This window comes from Catharus ustulatus, chromosome 5 (assembly GCF_009819885.2).
Source record: "Catharus ustulatus isolate bCatUst1 chromosome 5, bCatUst1.pri.v2, whole genome shotgun sequence".
NCBI lineage: Eukaryota > Metazoa > Chordata > Aves > Passeriformes > Turdidae > Catharus > Catharus ustulatus.
This window is the reverse complement of record NC_046225.1, coordinates 65,343,595-65,367,098: the sequence shown is the minus strand read 5'-3', so window position 1 is coordinate 65,367,098 and position 23,504 is coordinate 65,343,595. Positions and strand designations below refer to the sequence as shown.

General features: G+C 38.8%; 1 protein-coding gene across 3 annotated transcripts in view; it reads left to right on the top strand.

The window, feature by feature from the left end:
* Positions 1-22,412, top strand: part of LOC116996468 (peroxisomal acyl-coenzyme A oxidase 3-like) — a 32,899-nt gene extending 10,487 nt beyond the window's left edge. For all 3 annotated transcript variants that reach the window (XM_033060155.1, XM_033060154.1, XM_033060156.1), the window contains 11 exons: positions 7,250-7,346; positions 7,759-7,941; positions 9,022-9,144; positions 10,708-10,828; positions 11,310-11,429; positions 12,560-12,673; positions 13,782-13,897; positions 17,511-17,685; positions 18,161-18,228; positions 18,773-18,859; positions 21,992-22,412. In XM_033060155.1, coding sequence (XP_032916046.1) covers positions 7,250-7,346; positions 7,759-7,941; positions 9,022-9,144; positions 10,708-10,828; positions 11,310-11,429; positions 12,560-12,673; positions 13,782-13,897; positions 17,511-17,685; positions 18,161-18,228; positions 18,773-18,859; positions 21,992-22,111 — 1,324 coding nt within the window. In that variant the 3' untranslated portion in view covers positions 22,112-22,412. The remainder of the gene's footprint in view (positions 1-7,249; positions 7,347-7,758; positions 7,942-9,021; positions 9,145-10,707; positions 10,829-11,309; positions 11,430-12,559; positions 12,674-13,781; positions 13,898-17,510; positions 17,686-18,160; positions 18,229-18,772; positions 18,860-21,991) is intronic.
* Positions 22,413-23,504: the final 1,092 nt, after the last annotated feature.

The following is a 23,504-nucleotide window of genomic DNA, read 5'->3' as shown; positions in this document are numbered from 1 at the left end:
CACTCTGGGCCCAGCCATCCAGCCAGTTCTTAACCCAGCACAGAGTGCTCCTGTCCAAGCCACAGGCTGACAGCTTTTCCAGGTGTGTGCTGTGGGAGACTGTGTCAAAGGTCTTGCTGAAATCCAGGTACACAACATCTACAGCATTTCTTGCATCCATGAGGCAGATCACCTGGTTATAAAAGGAGATCAGCTTGGTCAAGCATGACCTGCCCCTCCTAAACCTGTGCTGGCTGGGTCTGATACCCTGGCCATCCTCTGAGTGCTGTGTGATGGCACTCAGTATAAACTATTGTATTTCTAACTTTAGCTACCCTGACCAAAAAGAAAAAAAGACAAAATCACTGTAAAACATTTAAAAATACTTTTCTTTCTCTGGGAAATTTAGAATAATTTATGTAATCAATGCATAAAGGGGTAAAAGTAGAACTCTGTTATTTTTTATGCAGAGTTTAGACTGGTTTTGTTTTGTTAGCAAAGTTAAATCAGACTGCCAGCAGGGGATGCAAATGCTTTAGTCTTTATTTTATAGTATTAAAATGTCCACCTGTTGCTAGTGCTCTGTCATTCTTTGAAATATACTGCTCACTCAGGACCCAAAATGGTACTAGCTGAGGGAGAAAAACAACAAACTAATGAAAAAAATCCTTGAGTATCTGGGATTCCAGGGGCTTTTCAATAAAATGCGTGGCAGGCATAAGGAGTGAGGAAGGGGACACACACATAAAAGAGCTGGGCTGTGTGTTCATGTGCATTGCTGTTTCCTTCCTTTGGTGTGGGGCTTTTTGTTGGGGTTTTTGGTTTGGCTTGGTTTTTTTTGGATGAGCAGGGGAAGGATATACTTTAGATACTGGAACATTGCCCAAATTACCCATTGTTTTTGTGCACATTAGTAAATGATTCACATCACATGGAATTGGTGGTGAACCAGTTTCATGTCCTGTTTTAACTAGCAGCAAATTTCTGCTTTCCCCTCTTCAGAGATGGAAATGATGCCCAACTGAATCTGCATGGGGAAGAGTGAAAATCAGCTATAATTATATTTCTGAAGTGGTGTTTGCCATGCCTGTCTTTGTAAAACATGTTGAGCAGATAAAACCTTTTGTAAGTGGAGAACTAGAAGAACGAAACTATCATTTTACCTTAAGTCTTTGTAGGAGAGAAGTGAGTCTTTCCAGAGGAAGAATTGTTAACTGGATCTAATGATAATTGTGGGCTTGGGAAAACTGATGGGGTTTGTTAGCTGTTTAACAGCCTTTCGTGTACAATTAAAATGTGGTCAATCGTTGCACACATATAACACACTGAGATTTTCAGCATGTTCTCTAACAATTAGTGAGGCCAGATTCTGTTTTCTGGATATTGAAAACAAAATGCCCAAGAATAAATGGGTAAAGGAGATTTGTTGGACAGAAAAGCAATAAAGTGTGTAAAATAATCCCTTCTAGGTGGTTTAAAAAGCCCTCACTATAATTCATGTGTATTGGTAAAGATGGCATATATCACATGGCTTCCAAGCTGTTACAAATTGCTCTAAAATGGGTAATTCATCATTTGTTTCTTTGTTTGTTACTATTTCAGTATCACTGCTAGTAATGCATTATGATTCTGCTACTGCTGGTTTAAGGGCAGAACAAATGAAAGTCCAGTCCTTTTTGTCTTCTACTCTTTATCTTCTTCATGCTCATTTAGATTTTGAACTGTCGCAGTTATTTCACTAGGAAGATGGGAGATATAATACATTATTAAAGCCTAAATAGACTTTGGAGCTTCATCTTTCAATCTGAAACAGTAGTTTAGTGAAGATGATATCCATAATCAGCTTCTTTGGTTATTTGCTTCTACTCCTACACTGCCTTTTTCTTTCTGCTGTGATGAACATTTATGTAGCTGTAGGGGACTCAGCTAGGGAACTGGAACTGCCTGAAAACTAATGAAAAAAAAACTCATCAATTTTTACTGTCTTCAATCAGATAATTTGTCAGGTCTGGTTCGCTGCAAGACCTTAGGAGTGTCTGTTTCAGTACGGGAAAAAGAACAGAGATGTAAGAAATCGAGTGTAAAAATCAGTCTTGCTTCCCAAATAAACAAGCTTGGGCTTGTTTAATATTTTTATTGACTTACAGCCTCTGACCTAAGTTTCAAACAATTGCAGTAGCAATGAAGTGGCTATAGAAGAAAAAAGGATGTTAAAATGCCTGTGCCTGTATTTAGGTTATCTGAATATACCGTGAATACTTTAGTCCTTGTGAAAAGTGCCACTTGCACAGTAAAACTAGGTATTTTGCAAACACATTTGCATGTATACAGTTTAAGTTAAAGCTGTGACTTTTGCAGCAGAGTCATTGGCATTTCCCTGCTTTGCCTTCCTCACGTAGTTTGTGCAGTCAGGGTTGGACACAATGTGGGTCCATTCAGTGCTGTGCATGTTCCTGGGCTGTGGTCACTGCTGCAGAGTGCTGCCTTATCCCCTCATTTCTGTCATGTTCTTGTGCCTCAAAATTCTACAGCCATAGCTACTTCACACTAAAAGGCACTTGGTGTGGGTGAAAATGGGGAAAGGTAGATTTAGATCTGGTCACACATTTGTTTTTTGACCCACAAAAATACAGCCTCACATCTACAGTGAACTTCAACCAACCATTTTTGTTCTTTAGCAGAGCTCTGTGAACTCTCAACAGCTGCAGGAGTCTGCACATCCAGAGCTCCTCACAACACTGGCACTTGGACTGTAAGAGCTTTAGTGTGAGTGGGTCTTTGCCTGTTAGGTTAGGAGGCTTATAAACTGCTATGTTGTTTTGTCATTCCTATGGAGCATTACTGTACAGAGCTGCATTCTTAGATTAGAGTCTTGATTGTAGAAAATAAAACTAAAATACTGCCATGCAGTTTTCCCCAGTTTCACTGTAACTCTTTTCAACTTTAACCTTTCTTTGAGCTTCAGTCTAGAGTACGCGGCAATTTTCTTTCTTTCCGCAAGTTTTTCATCAAACCTCTGAAATGTTATTCTTCCCAAGGTTTACTGTATCCCATAAACAGTCCTGATATCAGTTGACTCACAGCCTTCCAATACCATTCACCTGCTTTCTGTTTCTGGCTGGAAGTCTGATGACTGCACCATCTCTAATGTAGTCAGTAACAAAAGCTGGCAGAAAAGGCATTTTAGTGAGTCTGAAGTTCACCATAGCATATTTGAGCTATTTGTACTATAGGTAACAGTTTGTTACTTTAGTACTGGCAAAAGGAGCTCATAGCTTTTCCAGCTGTTGCTCTTTTATCAGCATTACTGCACACCAGATGAATTACTATTGCATGATTTAAAGTCAGTTAGACTAACTTAGTTTGAAATGTTCCCTAAACTACTGGCCAAAGAACTCAAACAAGAATGCTACTATTGGAATAGCACTTCAATCTGCTCAGCTGTTCTTGGTAGAAATTTGTGTGATACAGTTTTATTTTAAATCTGTGGTAAAAAATATGTTTACATGATGCAAATTTGCACATTGCTGTAGAGCCCTGTGATATCTATTTAAAGTGACAGCTGTCTGTCTGTCCTGCTGAGAGGTCTTAATCTCAGTCACACTATTTGCTGTGCTGAAGAGGCCCCAAATAGGGCAGCTTTCAAACCTCTGGTCTTGTCATCACTGTGTGAAATTTAGCCATTTTCCAAACTTGCTGGTACATGATATCCCCATGACTGTGTATACAGTTCCATTTTTGTAAGATATTTCTTCAGTTCTTTAAGGAGATTTTTCCCCTTAATGCGTTGACAGATGTGGGCCAAGTCTATGCTTCCTAGGCTAATAACCATTAAAAATGTGATCGTTGACTTCATTAAATCTTACTATTTATTTTTAATATGTTCCAATATTAAGTTCCAATTGGCCAGTATGTCTTACAATTCCCAACTGCAAAGTTCTTGGAGAAAGAGCATAACAGCAGTTGGCAGCAATCTCCCAAGGTCGCTTAACCCACCAGTCCTGTGAGGTTCTGCTTTTATTTTCAACATTCGTGCTTATAGGCAAAATATCCTATTTCTTTACACATAGAAATTTTCTGTTGAATTTTTAATTGCTAGTTCTGCCTCTCTGCTTTGCTTCTTAAAGCTTTTCTCATCTGATATGCATATCCACATATCTTTATATAATGTATCTGCAATGGATAATATCAAGGGAAAAAATTAAACTTTCAAAATGTGTTAATTGAATTCATTTTGATTTTAAGAAAATAGGCTATCATATAATGATAGGAAGTTCAGTATTCTGGTTCATTAACTGTGAAAGAAGTTATTAAAGAAGGGTGTGCTTGAAGTTTTTAATCATAATAATTTTAGGTCATCTTTTATGTATTATAGAATTAACTTCCTAATATTTGTGTCAGGCAGATTATAATAAAACTTTCTTCAAGGCTTTTCACTCTAACAGAAGACTCCCCTTAGATTTAACTGTTTGGGATTGTATCACAGCAAGGGAAAGTGGGTAAAATTGTTTAGGTCATTTTGGGAGCTCTTTTGTTCAGCACTCATCTGTCACACGTTCATTATGAGTAGGCTTGGAATTCCTAAAGGTAGGCAATTGGTATATAGATTTATAAAGTAGTAGCTTTCAATTTGCTTTTTATGAGCACTTGACTCTCAAGCACAGGTCAATATAGAAATTTTTCTACAACTGCACAGCTTTGCTCAGTGAATTGAACTAATCACTACAGTGTAAAACTGAACACAAAACAGAGGATAATTTGCTATTTAATTCATTGTCATTATGTCCCAGTTAACAAATGACACAACAAAATGAAGTGTCCTCACATTGTACCGGGGGAGGTTTAGGTTACATACTGGAAAAAAATTTTTTACTGAAAGAATGTTCAGACATTGAGACAGGTTGCCCAAGGAAAGGGGTGGAATCATCATCCCTGGAAGTGTTCAGAAGATGAGTGGGTGTTGTGTTTGGGGACATGGTTTAGTGGTGAGCATGGTGCTGCTGGGGTAATGGTTGTACTCTGATACTGGAGGTGTTTTCCACCCTAATGACTCTATGAATGCTGCCATTAAATCTTACCATTTATCACATCCAAGGCTAAGCATGTTCCAGGTATGTATTTGCAGAGAGAAAGCCCAAGAATTGGAGCTCTTTGAAATATTGTCCTAATATGTGCCACAAAGATTGTATCATCTCTCTGTTAGGTCAACTCTTCCTTTAGTCTGGCTTATAATTCCAATTTTTATCACTCATTCAGTAGCTTTTAAAAATAATATTTCATTGCTTTCTTCCATGCCTTACTTCCTTTTTGAGAAGGATCCTTATAAACATCCATGGAGCTCCCTTACTTTCCTCACTCTGATTTGTTCTTAAAATACTCATTTGCTCTAATGGCTTGTATAAAAATGCAATTGATGAGCTGCTGATGTGCTGTGACTGGCAGGCATCCTATCAGGAAAATAGTCTTCAGTAATTAGTGTCTACTCACTGTTTGAACATATTTGTAGCTTCCTGCCTTATGCTTGCATTGTAAGGTCCTAGAAGGAAGCACCTTCTTGGAATTCTATGGATGGACAGCAACTGTGAAAAAAAGAGTGTAAACTAGAAATCTAAACTTTGCCACACACACTCTTCTGTAGTTAAAGTAATGAGTAATAATAATTTAAAAGCTCGAGTTCTCTCCAAGATGCATGCTATTGCTTAAAAATATTGGTTGTTGTACCGATATTTTTAGTTTCAGTTGTGATTCTGTTCGGGATATAGGGAGCAGAGAACATGAATTTAGCCAACAGATCTTTCTAGAAAGAGATTTTTTGTTTTCAGAGATATGAAGAAAAATATTAACATAGATGGAAATCAGATTTTTGGAAAATCTGAATTTGCTTCTATTACAAAGTAATGTAGTCTCACTGAAATTGGCATTTAACAAAGCACTTATTAGGGTTTTTGAGGCAGCTGGTTCTTGGTTAGGATAGCATGCCTTTCTCCACGTCCAAGTCTGAAAATACTGTGTATCTCTAAGGCTGAATAAATTCAGTATTCAGATATGTTTCCCTGGAAACAACTCATAATTTAAAAGCACATGCAGCAATGCAGCCCTTATGTAATTTATTAATGTGAAAAACCTGGCTCTCGTGAGCCATATTAAGTAGATCAGCCTTTATTGGCAGGAAAAAGGAATTTTCTTTGATTACAAATACAGCTTTTCAAGTGCTATTAGATAGTGAGATATTCCTGAGTGGGGCTGATACTGCTGCTATTGTGCCAAATTGTGTTGCCCATTTGGGTAAAACAGTTCAATCACTTTCTTCCTGAAGAATATGAATACTCAGGAATTCTCCGTATCTTAAGACCTTCCCTCTTTACTGCAGCTAGAGTGCTGCAATTTAGAAAGGATTATCCTGCTCTTCCTTTTCTAAGATGCCACATTTCAGGGAACAGAATTACTAATTTGATTTTAAACAAAGGAAAATTTTCCTTTCATTTCCTTCTCAGGGCACTATTTCAGCTGTGTCCTTATTTGTATTACAGTAGAATGAGTGATCCTCACAGATCTATATTTTAGACTCATAAAATATGTATTGTCTCTATTCCAAAGCAGTCTCCAGCCAGGACTAAACAGCATCTCAGTTATGAATATAGCTCCACAGAATTGTTTGAGGCAGGGAATTATTTAGAATCAGAATGGCCCAGTCCCATTCTAGGCAACAGAAGGAAGTTGTTCATCTTCCCAAGCTTTTTGACAGCTGAGATACCAACCTAGGCAACCTAAGTCATGCAGCCTGAGAATTCAGTTTAGCTTTCTGAGGTGCCAGTGAAAGTACCTGTCAAACTGCCTGTGTACAAGGTCTCCAGTAAGTAACTTGTCCCTTCCCTCAACCAGAATACCATTGCTTATCCTTCCATTACTGTTTTTTACTTCTTTCCTTCCAAAGCTGCTGAAAGGGTCTCCCAGAACCAATGAACTGTTATTATTTTTTTTGTTTTGTTTTGTAAACTGCATCTTTTAAAAACAAAAAGTCGAAAATCAGAAGTTATAACAAATAATTTCTCTCCTTGAATTTATTGTACTGCTCTGAGTCTGAAAGTCTTTGTTGGCCCAGGCCAGGCCTAAAATTGCCTACGTGGCCTGATGGGCGCTGTTTTCAGTGAACTCACATGCCTCAGATAATTTTGCAATCCCAATTTTCTTATGACCTTTTATCTGTAATATAAACACCTCAGACTATGTAGACATAGGTTTTATACTGTTTGTGTATTTGTTTAAACAGATTTGCCATGTTCCACAATGTCAGAATACCAAAAGAAAACATACTGAATATAGCTGGAGATGTCACAGCTGAGGGGAAGTACTCAAGTCCTATCAAGGTATGAAACAAGGTCTTGTTTCATTAAATGTACAAAGGTAAATGTAGGTTGGGAGACAGAGCAATGGGCCTCTTATGTCAGGAAGTACTGGTTACCTGAACTTAAGAAGGCTGTTGACAGTTTCATATGAGATATGAATGTTGGTTTTTTAATTGCATTTTAGAGATGTCTCAGCTCACCCGGCTGACTTTACTGATCTTTGTACTCTTTGCATGACCCCACTGATCCCAAAGTTTAGAGTCTGACTGTGTTCAGGCAAGACTACTCTGACTCTCACCTGAATACCTCATCTGAATGAGTCAAGAAACCAAATTGGCAAAATTACTTCTGATCATACTACCAAGTTGCATCTTTATGGGGGTAAAATGAAATGTTAACCTCAGCATTCCTTCTATGCTTTCTATTAATTCAGGAGGTTAAAGAACGTTTCAGTGCAGCTCTGGGATCCTTGTCCACTGGCAGAATTATGATCACAGGAATGTCCGTGACCAATTTGAAGCTTGCCTTGGCAGTAGCCATTCGCTTCTCAGCAGCTCGTCGTCAGTTTGGACCAACTGAGGATGAAGAAATACCTGTCCTTGAGTACCAAACACAGGTGAACACTCTGGAATGTCATCTACAGACTTCTAGATGATGAAACTCATGTAAAGAGCTGCTGCAGATCACAGTAGTGACTCTGAACTTAGTGAAATTAAGGTTGTCTGTGTCACCTGAAGCATCATTCTTGTGCAGCTATGGGGGTTGATTCCAACTCAAAACCTTCTCCTGGCATACCCAGGCTTTTAACATAAGTTCTTGGAACAGCAAAACCAAAAAATGCATGTTTGTCTGAAGTACCTAGAAACATTTGTCTCCTAAAATAGTAACCTTTTGAGAGAAAGTCTGTCTTACATGCACATTCAAAAGTACTGCAGGAAAAAATAGAAAAAGTGCATGTAGAATAACTGGAAAAAGGGGAAACTGAATGACAAAGGTTAATATATAAGAAGTGCTGAAAGCAAACCTTCCCAGTTGGTCTTTGAAGTTTGGATGCCTTTTTCCGGGTTGACATTTATCTTGCAATGTTGAAAGATTTCAGGAGTTTCTACAAATTGGTGGTGGATGCCTTCCTTCCACCATTTCTGAATAAGCCAGGGTCTGATTTCCACTATTCGAGTCTCTCAGTTTTCCCCAGTTTTGGCTTTTTCTGTGGGTTCTGCTTGCTGAAACTCTCATTCCCTTTTTCCTTTACCACAAAGACTTCCAGGCAGTTTTTCTTTTCCTTCGTGAGCCCCATGAAATGGCTACAACCTCTGTCATGTTTGTTCTGAAGAAACTTATGAATCATGACTGACCCTGGCATGCCAGACATTTTATAAACACATGGCAAAAATATGTCTTTGGTCCCCAAAGCTTCAGTGAACTTTTTCCCTGGTTTAACAGAATGCTTATCACAAATTCATGAAATGTGCGAACTAAAATAATATAACCATAACTTGTATAAAGAGAACAAGAACCACCTATAACATAATTAAATGTAATTAAATTACATTATAGGTGGTTCTTGTTCTCTTCTCCATTTAGCAGTTTTCCAATTTGAACACAGTAAAAATTAATGAGATGGTTCTATATAATAACTATTTTAAACATCTTATCAATTTGTGATCAAATTAATTTAATTCTTTTTTTTTCCCAGCAATGGCGTCTTTTACCGTACCTGGCTGCTGCATATGCCTTAGACTATTTCTCAAGGTCCCTGTTTGAAAACTTTGTAGAGTTTTTTGCAGGTGTGTTGACAAAGCAAAGGAGTCAGAGACAGGTGAGATGTTTACATATTTCCTCTTCACTGAGTTCTTGCTGTAATAAACTGTTAAATGAAGACCTATTTAGAGGTGTTGAGCTCTCTTACAATCAAGAATGACAGAGCAATGTCTCAGAAATATGGGACATATAAAGTAATGATTGAAGTTGTATTTAGAAAAGCATTCAAATTTGTTTTGATGGAGTTATTAAAGATTTATTGATTTCTCTGGGATTGAAGGTTATGTTCTCTTGCATAATTTTTTATCATAAATATATTATGATGGTGTAAATTTAGCTTATAACTGTTGTAAATGATTCTACAGGGAGCATATATCAAAGATTTTCTGAAAATATACTAATCTTAATTCCTGCACAGACTCTCTGAGTCTGGCTTGAGTTTGCAATTCAAATTTATGCATTAAAATAAGTATTTTTAGCAAAAAAAAGTTGACTTTTGAGTCTTAACACTGAATTTTTCATCCACAATCAGCCCACTGGAAGTCATCCCTTTACAGGGGAAATAGTTTAATCTATCAGTCTCTGTGGACTGATTCTTAATCAAATTAACTGCAGTACTTTATTTCCACAGCATATAAATTTTATAATTGTGGGCAGTAAACATTTTTAGAGCCTACATATTGGCTGTGTATTGCTCAGGTCTTGCTTAAATCCTCAAGCTTTTTTTTATCTGAAGTAAAGCTCATGAAATAATTTTTACTAATGGTGGGGTATTTTAATTTTTCCTCTCTGCACAAAACACAGAAGAATCTATTTGATTGTTTTACCTGATACTTCATCTCTGGAGATCTGCAGTGCAGTCACTAATCTTAGGGAAAACAGTCATGATAGGAAAGAATCTCATTGTTGAAAATTTTAAAAATGTAATCCTTATGGATTCCTTTTGTTCTACAGATCATTAAACAAGCACCACCATTCAGGGAGGTGCTCTTAAAGAAGCTTTGGTTGTATCAAGCCCCTGTCTCCAGAAACTAGAATTCCAAATGCATTTTCAAAGGAAGGTCAACAGAGTTAGTGTAAATGCAGGCTACTGTGATCCTCTGAAGTCTCTGAGGGTGTACATAAAAGTTTTCCTGCTCTTCACAAAACTGATGCTTAAAAGATCAGTGAAAACTGTGTAAGGCAATAAATATTATAAATATCCCATTGAGGGAGAGAGATACTGCTTATGTCACAGAGGGAATAGAAGCTTTTTTTTGGACAGGCCACCCTCAACCACCTCCTTCTCCATTTTTGGGAGGAAAAGCTTGGCAGGTGGTGAAATAACTCAATGCTGTGTCAGCTGGTACAGCTGAGCTAAGACGCACCCATGTGCCCATTACCTGGCACAAATTATGACTTTCTCATATAAGGAAGTTGGTGCAGAAGGTTCCTCAGTTGTGGCAAGGTTTTTTTGTGGCACCAAAGAATATGCTTTGCAGTTACATGGATCTCAGAGTTTTATGCCTGTATTGCCAGTTACTGTTCATTATAAAGCAGTATATGTACCTGTGCCTTTAGTTGGTCACCAACTTAGTTTCTATAAAATTCATTCCCCGTTTATAATTTGTTTTTCACAAAGGCTGATTTGGGACGTGAGATTCATGCTTTATCTGCTGCCAGCAAACCACTGACATCTTGGACTGCTCAGCAGGCAGCCCAGGAGTGCCGAGAAGCTTGTGGAGGACATGGCTACCTTGCCAGTAAGTTACAGACACTGCATGCACTGATCAGAAAGAGAATGGTTATTTTGATGTGTTCTTCGACTGCTGTTCTTCTATGATTTCTGAATTTTAGCAACGTGTTTAGAAAGTATTTTATCCTCATATCCATATTTTTAAATTTTATTTCATACCTGAAGTCACAAAAAAAATCTCCCTAAATCCGTACAGGATCTGCACCAGCATTTGCACAGACTGTACGAGTAATTCAGTCTCAGTTTCAAATATAAAGATGCAGATTTTATAGATGAAAATGTCTCATGTAAATTTAATGCCACACTCTTAAAAAATCTTTATTGTACGAGGTAATCAGTGAATTTTCAAGCTCATCTGTTTGTAACAATAGTTTTATATACAGGAATAGATAGCTCTCTTGCATTTTGTCACAGAATAATTAGTTAATCTCTCTCAGCTTCTACTAATATGTTGCAATATATTAAACTGTGCACTTGTTCTTCTTAAGTGAATCGTCTGGGTGAAATCCGAAATGACAATGATCCAAACTGCACATATGAGGGAGATAACAACGTCCTGCTCCAGCAAACCAGCAACTACTTAATGAGCTGGATGAATTGCATAAGAGGTATGTTTTCATTGTGGAATCTTATGCTGGACCCAACAATGGAATTAGGAGGTAATTTCATAGTGAAAGCAATTGAGAGTCATTTAATAATTTTGTGGAGCATAAATAATGTGCTTCAGATTCCATCATATGGTACATTCACAATACAGAAATACTTGCTGCGAGAAATATTCTTTCTTCTGTCTTGCAGAAGCTAGCTAGTTATTTTGCCATCCCTAATCAGGTTAAGCTGTATCTTACTCCCTAAGAAGTGCACTTTAGTTCGACCAAATTACCTCAGCACTGCATCCAGATCTGGGATCCTAAGAAAAAGAAAGTTGGGGAACCATTAGAGAGGGTCCAGAGGAGGCCACCTCTGCTATGAAGACAGGTTGAGAGAGTTGGGTATCTTCAGCCTAGAGAAGAGAAGGTTCATTATGGCCTTCCAGTACTTATAAAAAAAGAAGGAGAACTGTTTTTTACATGAACAGATAGTCATGGGCCAGAGGGAAATGGTTTTAAACTAAAGGATGAGAATTTAGATTAGATGCTAGGAAGAAATTTTCTCTGCAAGGATGATGAAACACTAATGCAGTTAGCCAGAGAATTGGAGATGCCTCATCCCTGGAGCTGTTCAAGACCAGGCTAGATAGGGCTTGGAGCAACCTGGTCTAGTGGAAGGTGTCCTTGTCCAGGATGGGAGGGTTAGAAAAGGATGATGTTTAAGTTCCCTTCCAGCCCAAACCATTCTGTGATTCTGTGACTCTGTAAGTAAAGTCATCGTAAGTCTATTTATTGTATTTGGAAGAGTTCATATCACCTGACTTGGTAGCAATATCCATCACCACATCTTGTAGTTCTCCAGATTTTGTTTCAGTTTTCCAGCAATGAGTTTCACTAGCATCTTACAGAGCTGGAAAACTCAGCAGTTGGAGTTGAATCTTATGGGGAATAATTATAGGCAGTGATGTCAGGTTTTTCCACACTTGTCCACCAGTCCTCTTTGGCTGGACTAGGCATAATAAAGTAAGTATTATGGTCTAATTGCATCTGGCCTGTCAAGTGTATGCATGGCTTTGTAATAGGCTTTTAGTTCCAAAAAGTCTGATTTCTTTTCTCATAAATAATTTTTATTTTCTCTGGTGTTTCAGATAAAGCTCCTTTTGAATCCCCTTTGGGAACAATAAACTTTTTGCAAGACTACCATCATATCCTTGGCTGGAAATTCACAGCCATTAGTGTTGAAGATTGCATGGATTCCTCAGGTAGGCTTCTGCTGCTATTAAACTGATTCTAGAATTTTAAATTCCTTTCCAAAGGAAAGGATCCAGAGATCTGAGATTCAACCTCTGCTCCTTATTAGATATTTGTCATATTTGCTGACATTTTTTGTATTATTTGCATTTTTATTTACTAAGAATATAGTTTGCATTTCAAAATACATTCAATTTTCCCCAAATTAATTTCTGAAATGGAAGATAGCATCAGATACTATTTTTTCTCTTTTGTTCCTCTAAAATAACATCTCTGAGGTAGGGATTTTCCCCACTGTATTGCTGTTTTCCAGTTCTGAGGGGATTGTGTATCACTGCGAGCCCAGATGGGCTGCTGGACACAAAAGTTAAAAAGAATACCAACACATAAATGAGAGAGCAACAGCACATGTTCTCTCCTCTCATGCAATACCTACTGAACCAGACCATAATTTAAAAAATATCTGAACCTGTTTCTTGATCCATTCTGTTAGAAACTGGACTGTTAATTTAGGCAGCATGTAAACACTCCCTATACCCTAAGGTATACCCTACATTAAATCTTCAGCTAAGAAACAAGAAGCAAGATTCCTGCTGAATAACTTTTTACCTCAGTAGTTTAGGCTGCTCTTACAAATATGATACAATTATGTACAAAACTAGTAATTTAAGTGTGATTGCATTCAGCCACCAGTGAAAAAAATTTTGCAAGTCACATGCTTCCAGTAATTGTGGACTGGAGTCTGTTCTTGTATTCTCAGAAGAGACTTCATACCTTGCCGGCCTAAGTCTTAATATGGAAAAAAAAAAAAACCCTAAAAAATTTAGTTGAGTAAGAAGTCTAAACGGAGCTGTGAATATACCTTGTCTTCCAGCTTGGGGTCACTTTGAAGTAGAGTATGGCCAGACATGGTTATGTCTTCACTGTACACTCACAGTCTGACTGTTCTCCACAGATATTTATTGTATCTGCATTAATGGGCAAAGTGGCATGTTAATGGATTGATTAATTAATGCTTTCACTTTTCATCTCAAGTAACAAAATCTGGGACTGAGTAGAATTTTCATGTGACTTCTTGCATAAAGGTAAATATTAATAATTTTTTTTTCTTTTTCATAGTTCCTTTAGCAGCTTATAAATGGCTGATTTGCTACCTGCTGCGAGAAAGTGACCTAAAAATGAATAAGGAGAGGCAGGCTGGACGAAGTGATTTTGAGGCAAAAAACAATTGTCAGGTAATACTTACTGATCTTTCTTATTTTATTTATTTATTTTCATCCAAGTCTGTCAGTTGCTGTTAGTTTTATCTTCTTGTGTCATAAAGTACAATTTCCTGAACCATAAAGCAGCAAATCAAATAACTAATAAAACTTAATACCTGACTGTGTGCCTTGCATAGAAGATGATGGCACGAGGACAGTTACCATCAGCAGAAATCTTCCAGGATATATTCAGGAAATATTTCCCTTCATAAAAGTTGCAGGCACGTGCTGTGTGATGTCTGCAATTTTGATAGCACAGCTTCTGAAGACTAAATCTGTGAGTATTAAATACACAGCAGCATCTGACTATTACTTCTCCATCTGTGCTTGTGGCCAAATACATAGTGTAGGAAAGAATCTTGCTCTGGCAGGTAGGTAAACTAGATGACCTAATGGGTCTTTTTCATCTCTAATTCCTATAGTGCAAAGTACTCATGAAAGATACCAGACTGACAGCACTGGAACCTGAAAAGGAAACATTGACAATTTACATATAGCAGATCCACTCTCTCACCAGAGAGTTTTAACAGCTAGGAATGGCTTAACTCCAAATTTCAGTATTTATCCTCAAGCTCACCAGATTCCTCTACTACCTCCATGAGAAAAGTTGGCTCACATGCGAAGAATGAACACTTGTCATTTGTCACTGAAAAAAGGTCTGCTCCCTGAAGATGGTCATTGTCATTTACCTTACCTGCAAAGCTGAAAAAACAGCAGGAAGGAATAGTCAACATTCAATTCTGCACCTAGAGAGACTCAGCGTGGCTTCAGCATGGGATGATCTGTGTGAAACCACTGATAGAGGGGAGAACATCTTTCCTGATTTTACCCTAGGAGCAGCTTATTAGAGAAACTCTTCAGGGTCAAATCTGGAATGGGAATTGCCAGAAACTCCAGTCTGATTGCCTGTCAGCCAGGTTTTGGTGAAGCTGGTGCTGGGGCCAGTGCATTAGAGAGAATGGTGAGCTCAGAATTGTGAAGATTGTCGTGTCTATTATATTTAAAACTCAAAGAGGTTCAAGCACACAACTGCTTTTGAGATAGGTATTGATATACAGTAATTTCACAAATACAAGCCGCACCAATTTGACCAAAATTTTGGTGGAAACCCGGAAGTGCGGCTAATATTCCGGGGCGGCTAATACATTAACAAAATTCTAAAAGCTGCCAACACGGAAGTGAGAGCCCGCGGCAGCCCCAAGCCAAGCTGGAGCCCGGCCGGCCCCGGCAGAGGTGGGAAAGCCTGGCAGAGGCGGGGCCAGCAGTGTGGGGGGCGGGCGGCAGAGCCTGAGCCAGCAGGGCGGGGCAGGGGGGCGGCAGAGCCGGGTCAGTAGGGCGGGGGAGCCTGGGAGAACTGGGGCTAGCAGTGCAGGGGAGCATGGCAGAAGCAGGAAGGCCGGCGGGTGGGGCTGCCTGGCAGCGGGGGAAGCCCAGCAGAATCGGGGCCAGCAGCATGGGGGAGCCCGGCGGTGCGGGGGCCTGCAGTGCCGGCCAGGGCGAGGAAACGCGGCGGCGGTGCAGACGGGAGGGGGCGGCCGGCGAGCCCGGCGGCGGCAGCCCGCCGGCAGGGCTAGGGAACGCGGCGCGGCCGGCGAGCCGGGCGGCGGCGGGCAGGGCTAGGGAACGCGGCAGCGGGGCGGTGCTGACGGGAGAGGGGGGCCAGCGAGCCCGGCGGCGGCGGCAGTGGCTGGCCCGCCGGCAGGGCGAGTACGTAAACAACGCAGCGGCGAGGCGGCCGGCATGCCTGCCAGCGGCGGCAGTGGCTGGCCCGCCGGCAGGGCGAGTACGTAAACGCAGCGGCGAGGCGGTGCTGATGGGAGAGGGGGACCAGTGAGCCCGGCGGCGGCTGCAGCACCACCCGGCCGGCCCCGTCAGCAACCATGAGCAGGCCGAGCCTTCCTGGCCCCGCCCCGAGCCAGTAAAGCCCTCTATGCCGCGATCCTGTTACTAATTGGCCAATTTGTGAAAGCTGCGCACGGATTCTCGCGACGAACGAAAGTGCGGCTAATATTCGGAGTGCGGCTTATCTATTGACAAAGACAGCAACATTTTTGAGGCACCGGAAGTGCGGCTTATAATCCGTGCGGCTTGTATTCGTGAAACTACTGTACTTTAGGTCATTGGTTTTTCTTTTCTGCCTACAAGTCATCCTCAGGACAGCAGGACATTTTATTTTAAATGTCATGCCTCAAAAACATCTGAAAATTATTTACAGGCTTTACTTTGAAGACATGTACATATTTGATTAAAAACTTTCTGGGCATGAAGAAACACTTCTGTCAGCCCAGTGGTTGAGTAATACAAAATATTTGTTCATGCTGTGGGGGATCTGGAAGAGATTCCTAGCGTATCCCTAGGTTATTTTGGTGGGGGGGCAGCTTGATAGAAACAACACAGAAGTGCAAGCAATGATAAAGAGGAAAGTAGAATTATAGGGGAGAAAAACAGGAAAATAATTCTTAATGTTTCATTCATGATGAAACATATTCGTGACTTATTTCATTCTGACTAGGGAATTAGCATATCTCAAAAAACCACCTAGTAAGGGAGCAATCCTCCATAATGCTGCAGAGAATAGATGATGTGTATTTTCCTGTTCATAAATGTATCTGAGCTTGGACATAAGTGTGCCACTGGGCAGCTGCTGTTGAGAGAGACTGTGATCTTTGCAATATATGCCTTTTTTACATGCTGCAGTGGATCTAAATGCATGGATAATGCAAGCATTTGAAAGAAAATAATTAAAAATAATTAACTAATTCTACATGAAAAAAAATTAAACATCCAAACCTTAATGAAAAAAACTAAAAACAAACATGAGTTGTGTCATTGCAACAAGTCAACCAGGACAGCAATGGCATTATAATCCCCTTCTGTTGACCAGCTAGAATGTTGTCAGTCAGCAGTCTATTCCATGGGAGCATGTATAGCAAAGCTGAAGTATATAAATGTAGACAAGTGCCCTACAATCACTTAAGGGTTTATACTCTGCAGTAACTGTAACTGGTGACTTGTCTTTCTCATCAGATAGTTGGCAGGGACTAGTTGCATAGTTCCTTCAAAACATACTCAAATCTATTGCAATCCATCAACAGAATCCACTTACGCTGACATAACCAGATTTTTGTTTATTATTTGAAGGTACTGTAATAATTTTTCAATAGAAAGATTTTATCCTCTTTATAACACTCTGGAACATATTAAATAAATATAAACCTGCATTTATTTTCTTAGATTCATGTAGGTGTCTTGACAATCCTAAAATCAGCAGACCTGATTTTACATTGTCTTCTCTCTGATGTAGCTTCTTGATCCCATAAAGCCTGTGTGCAACTGCCAAATTACACTGATAATAGGCATTCAGTCTTACTTCTAATAGGCATTTCATGAGACATTTCATAACTAACCTTTGCACAGACATTGTGGAAAGTGTTTTCTCCTACAGTTTCTTAGAATTTCTCAAGCTGTATCATCACATCTAAATCAGCAGAACTCCACTAACTTCACCAGACCAATGCCATTGTGCAGGGGCTGAGGACTGGATCTTTGTTTTTTTTTACTCAGTGTCCTTGTTGCCTGTCTCCAGGTGTACTACTGCCGGTCTCTGGCTATTGCTTTTATTGAGCAGACAGCCTTACAGCGCTACCACGACTACACCCACGATCCCAGCGTCCCAGTGGCTCTGCAGCCCGTGCTGAGGAATCTCAGTGCTCTCTATGGGCTCTGGTCATTGAGTAAACACCTGGCTGTGCTCTACCAAGGTGAGATCAGATCCCTGAATGTGCTGTGCATGTCACTTTTATAAAGTCCTGACTTGGCTGGGGCAGGGAATCCTAGCAACAATTTATGTTTTCAGCATTTTCTAACTGCTTGTTTAATACAAAACAATCATTCTCGACCAAATTTTGTAGAACAGGAATCTGCAGTGAAAAATTAACCCAAAAGGCTCTCTCTTACCTCAGAGATGATGGAGAGATCACAGGTTTTGCTGTGATCCAGTGCTTGTGTGAGAGGATGAGGGGTAGGCAGCAAGACACTGTAGTGTAGATTGTTCCTGCAAAAGGCTCTACATAGCTTAGGTTAAGAGTTTTGCAGTCAGCTCATTAATGAAAGACTGTCAGTTCAATTACACAGGTGCAGCTACTTCATCTGGACTGGTCAATTCATGAACTTGGCATAAAGATTGTATCAGTGTAATCTTCACTGATACAAGCTTCTCTGTGAATGTTTTTAAAGGTGGCTATGCTTCAGGTGAACAGCCTGGGAAATTTATCCAGGATGCTATTTTGGAGCTCTGCTACAGGGTAAGCCTTTTTATTGTGACTAAGTATCTACTATATAAAGACTAAAAAGAGACACGTGGTTAATAGTCAACAGATTACTCTGTACTTCAAGGGGTAAGTTAGCAGGATATTACATTAATGGTTTCTGAATAATTTTCTGTAAAGTTCAGCAAATCATTGACACTTAATTTATTTACCAATAAATGGAAAACAATATGTCCTACAAAATAACACCCTGACATTTGTGGCCTTGCAATCTTCATTGGAAAGCTAGTGAAATATTTCAATCCAGTTATTTCATTATTTTTTCAAGTCAAAAAAATAGATATTTATATGTGTAAACAAAAAAACTTCCTAGGTAAAGGAGAAAAACACTTGAAATAGAGTCTCATTTGGCAGTTAGCCTGGGAGTGAAAAAAATCAAAATAAAACTAGGCTATTTATTGTGGATTTCTCTTACATTATCAAAGCTGGTACTTTATGAAAATAATTTTTATGCTGCTCTGTAGTTCAGCGATAGACACTGACAGAAGTTGTCAAATGCCTGTCTTTTGGTTTCAAACAGTTGAAAGATGATGCAGTTGCCTTGGTTGATGTCTTTGCTCCTCCTGACTTCATTCTTAATTCTCCCATTGGTAAAGCAAATGGAGAGGTAAGAAAACCCATTCTAACATTTGTATGTTTAATCATGAAGAATGTTATTGCCTTTAATTAGCCTTAAGATATTCAAGACATTTCACAAGTACAAAAGAAAAGAAAGACTACTTTTCAGTGGAAAATATTGCCAGAGTTAAATTGATGTCAGCAGAAAATGAACTTTCTCATTTACTGGAGATAAGTTTGAATGGGGAAACTTGTACAGTAATTGCTGTAGTTTGCTGTTACGAGCATCTGTGCACTGAACCAAAAAAGGACTGAGAGAAAATTTTTGGTGTAGTTACAGAAAGCAAGAGTTAAGAGCTTAAGAAGGGCCATACTGGATTCAGTTCACAGAATACTCTGTGACTGACAGGGATGGATGGCCAAAAAGAACACTGTGAAACAGGTGAAACAGCAAGGTGTTCTTTTTCTCAGCTGTTGGCAGTTTAAGAGATGTCTCATGCTATAGATTCTGTTTGTATCATTCTGTTTAGTAGACACAGGTATGTCTATTCTCCATTTTTTACTTTTACAAATTCAGCTGTCATTAGCTTATATCACACCATCATTTCTGCAATTTAATTATGACTATTGTGAGAAAATACTTCTTAGTCCCAGTCCATATCTGTTTGCTGTCTGTGGGAGCCTCTTCATTCCTCTGACAGACCTTGTTTTCCTTCTGTGTGTGTTTTCTGCTTCTGCCATGTCCTTTCTGAAGTGGCATAACCAGACCTACAAGGGATGTGGGTGCACCATGGAGTTGGCTACAACAGCTCCTGATCACTCCCTTCCTTTTTCTGACCTATTTCAAGATCTGTGTTTTAGTCCAAAGTCTCCAAAGCAAAGCAAAATTCTTGCTTAGTGGGCCAAACCTACTCATCAGGGCCAAGCTGTGGGATAACTATTGTGTAGAGACCAGAGTCACAGTACAGTAGTTTGGGTTGGTGTGGATGGACACTGCAGACAGTCCCTGGAGCCTGGGGAGCCTGCCAGGATGTTTGACAGGAATGCTACATCAGACTCCGTGGTTTTCAGTACTTGCCGTGACTTCTTGTCTGGAGTTGCCCCTTGTTCCCATGGTGATCCAGCAATACAGAGGGCAGAACAGATGTTTCTAAGCTGACCTAACACAGTGATTACTTTGTTAGCACAGTCTTTGCAAATGAGGCAAGAAAGGCTGGCTCTTCCTCACCAGCCATCTCCTAGAGGGCTGTAATCATCACTGGAAACTTTGATTCCATTTCTATAGGTGTTTGAGGATTAAATTAATGCAAGAGATCATGGGAGGGAAGCTCCAAAGGTAACTCTTCAGAGAAGGAACATAGTTTGTTCCAATGTTAAGAGTATCTGTATTGGCCAAAAGCCCATTTTAGCACATTTTTCTGTCTCTAGCAGAAGCTGTGAGCAGATGCTATAGGCAAAAATATAAAATATGGTACAAGCACACAATGATCCATTCCTAGAATAGTACCCCCTTTCCAGCAGTCACCTGGAGATTTCTCATCAGTAGCTGATGAAGCTGTCATGATGGATTTGGCTGGCTCCTCATTGGGTAGCTCTTAGCTCTTGCAAATGCAGAAGCCACAGAGACTTATTAATATCAGATAGTAATATTAGGAGTACAGTATGTGAGAAATGCACATAGGAATCTAAACACTTCCTCATGTACTTAATTTTTTATAAATTCATTGACTCACTGAGAAAATTATTTTAACCAGTGCTATTCAACCGTTGTTCTATAGAATTTAGGAAGATTTTCTGAACTGCCTGTAAGTCTGTGGTTTTCAACTTGTGTAAATATTTTCAGCTGAAATTCAAAAAAGGCTGCCAATCCCTCACTCAGAGAAAATACTTAATAAAGACTCTTGTCTCCTTGCTGTCTGCATTTAATCTTCTGTTCATTGCTGTCTTTGCACCTTCTAAGAACCAGTGCAAACATTTTAGTAAAAATTACAGTATTGTAAAGAACAGATAATCCAAGTATAATAAAAAGGTGAATTTAACTCAGGATAAGTTGTGTTGTGCTGCAGGGGAGTGCCTTACACCATAAACCACAGATCATAGTTGGACCTGATGAAAAGTTTCAAATATTTTTAGAGGCAGCTTTAGCCCTAAAAGAATTCTGATTCTATTTAAAAGAAACTTTGATGGTGTGGACATAATTTCTCCATAAAATTTTTGACAATCTCAACCTAAGTCTGTGAAGGTATTGCCACATTTCTTTAAGGATAAATTAAAAATCTTAGAAAATATTTAACCAAAATTAGATTGGAATACATAGTTTAAATTAATCCATGTAATCAAGGTAAAATATATGTAATATTGAATATATTATATTTCAATATTTATTTAAGTCATCACAGATAATTAGGGCCACAGCATCTTTTGATGAAGAAAAAAGGCATTATACTTTACCTCACTGACTGCCTTTATAATACATTAATATTTTGTTACACTGTACTCTCTTACTGCTAAAAATATTTTCTTTCTTTCCTGATTTTTCTATAAAGTTACTTAAAGTTTTATGCTTTTGTTAATTATGAGTTGATAAATACTGCTAAAATAATACTTTTGCAAAATTTGCTTATTTTTAACTCTTCCAAGAAAAAATTGCATATTGGCAAAATGACAAATAAACAATCTGCTCTTGAGAGAAGTAATTCTTATGCTGAAATAAGAGCATAAGAAATAACTATCACATAATAGTTCACACTGGGAGAGAAATTCTGTTACTTTCCAGAAGTGTGTTCAAACAAAGATAACAGCAGCTGTCCATGAGTGCTTTCAGACACAGTCCTCAGGTTTGGACAGAACAAAGATTAGCTTAATATAATCTTGTTTCCAATTTCTACCTTTGATAGTACAACTCCTTCAAGTTGAAAACAAGAAATAATAAAGGGTACTGGTTTCATGCTCTTATGCCAAGGATGGTGTAAATGATTTACAAAGAAATCTGATGTTTACAGTACTTTGAAATTTTGTGCTTATTTTTCTGTTTGTTCTTGCCTGTACATAATTATTCACATTTGTTATCTAGAAATTCAGTCAAAATCTCATTTCAGCCATTAAGTTAACCTAATAATTTATCTTGCAGAAGTTTTGTTTCTTCTCTATGCATTAATCCTTTTTTGCTATTATTTTGCAGTTATATAAAAATATGTGGGGAGAGATCCTTCAAGGCAACAAAGCCCTGAACAGAGCTTCATGGTGGGCAGAATTTTGCATTAATAAACCTGTTATAGGCAGGCTGAGGTCAAACTTGTAAACCAAACAACTTTTACGAATCTGGATGGGCCTGAGATGGATACTTGTTACAAACATCAGAAGGAAACAAGACCATATGTCCAACACTGAAAATGGAAGAGATTTTCATTGAGAGGTGCCAAGTTTTAAAATAACTTTGAAATCAAGTCCAGCTTGATCTGAGGGACTGTTAACATAATAATGACAAGAGCAAGAGCAACACGTCTGCACACTATACATATTTACTCAATTAAATTTTTAAAATATGAAGATTTATTATAATCGCTGCTTTGCAAAGTTTATATTAAAAAAATTTCCAATCAGTCTCTTGTCATTGCTTCTATATTACAGAGGGTAAATAATTTTAAAACATTTTCCCGCAGGGATTATGAATAAGCTGATAAAAGAGAAAAAAAACTGTGTCTGGACAAAACCTGTATTAACTGTGATTATAGTGAGAGAACATTGGGGGAGCATCTTTCCATCTGCTCCCCTTCCTCAGATTGCAGAGAACCAAGCTATACTGCCTTTCAGAAAAAAAGAAAAAAAAAAAAAAGGGAGAGGTAAGGAAAAGCAATCATTTCAGTGTTAACAAAGGCAGGTCTCCATCCCTGGAGGCACGGGATGCTTCGGCAGCTTGCTGGCTCCCCCGTGCTGAGGAACCAAACAGCAACGTGGCAATAGGAAAAGATGGCTCTGATTAGTGGCACACCCTGTGTTGTCTTAGCTCAGAAGTGAGAAGTTGGAAACAATCACACTGTTAGCTTTTAGTTGAAAGGAATGTTCTTTTAGTAAAGATAACTTCTTAGCCAGACTGAGAGCAGTCTTAAATGTTGATAATTTTACCACCACAAGTTCAAGGTCAATTAAAAATTATTACCCTTAACACACTTCAGTTAAAACAAACAAAAAAAAAAGCCTAAAAATCTGTGACTGTTGTTTATAGTCCCATTGGGAAAATGGATAAAAGCTATCTTGTTAAACTGTATTTTTTTTCCTTAATTTCTTTTTCTTCACCAGAGACAATCAGTGTTGCCTGTGGATTTTCTGCCTCTATTCTTTCTTCTTTCCTAATGAGATACCATAACTCAGGATGTCCTAATAGGACTTCTTTTTCAATTGAACTGAAGGAAAATTTAAACTTCTTTGCTAAAAACAAAAAAAAAAAACCAGTATAAAGTATTTATTTTCTTTCAACTGTTTTGCCTCTTTTAATAAAGCCCAATAGGTGGCATCATCCTATGGAAGAAAAATCAATACAGCTGAACACATATCAGTAGATGTTATGGAGTCATGGGGTCTCATGATGATCTTTAGGAATTTTCCATATCAATAGGGAATCCAACAACTGTCTCTGAAGGAAAGAGGCTTGTTATGCCCAGTGTCCACTGTGAACACCAGGGACTCTGACAGTG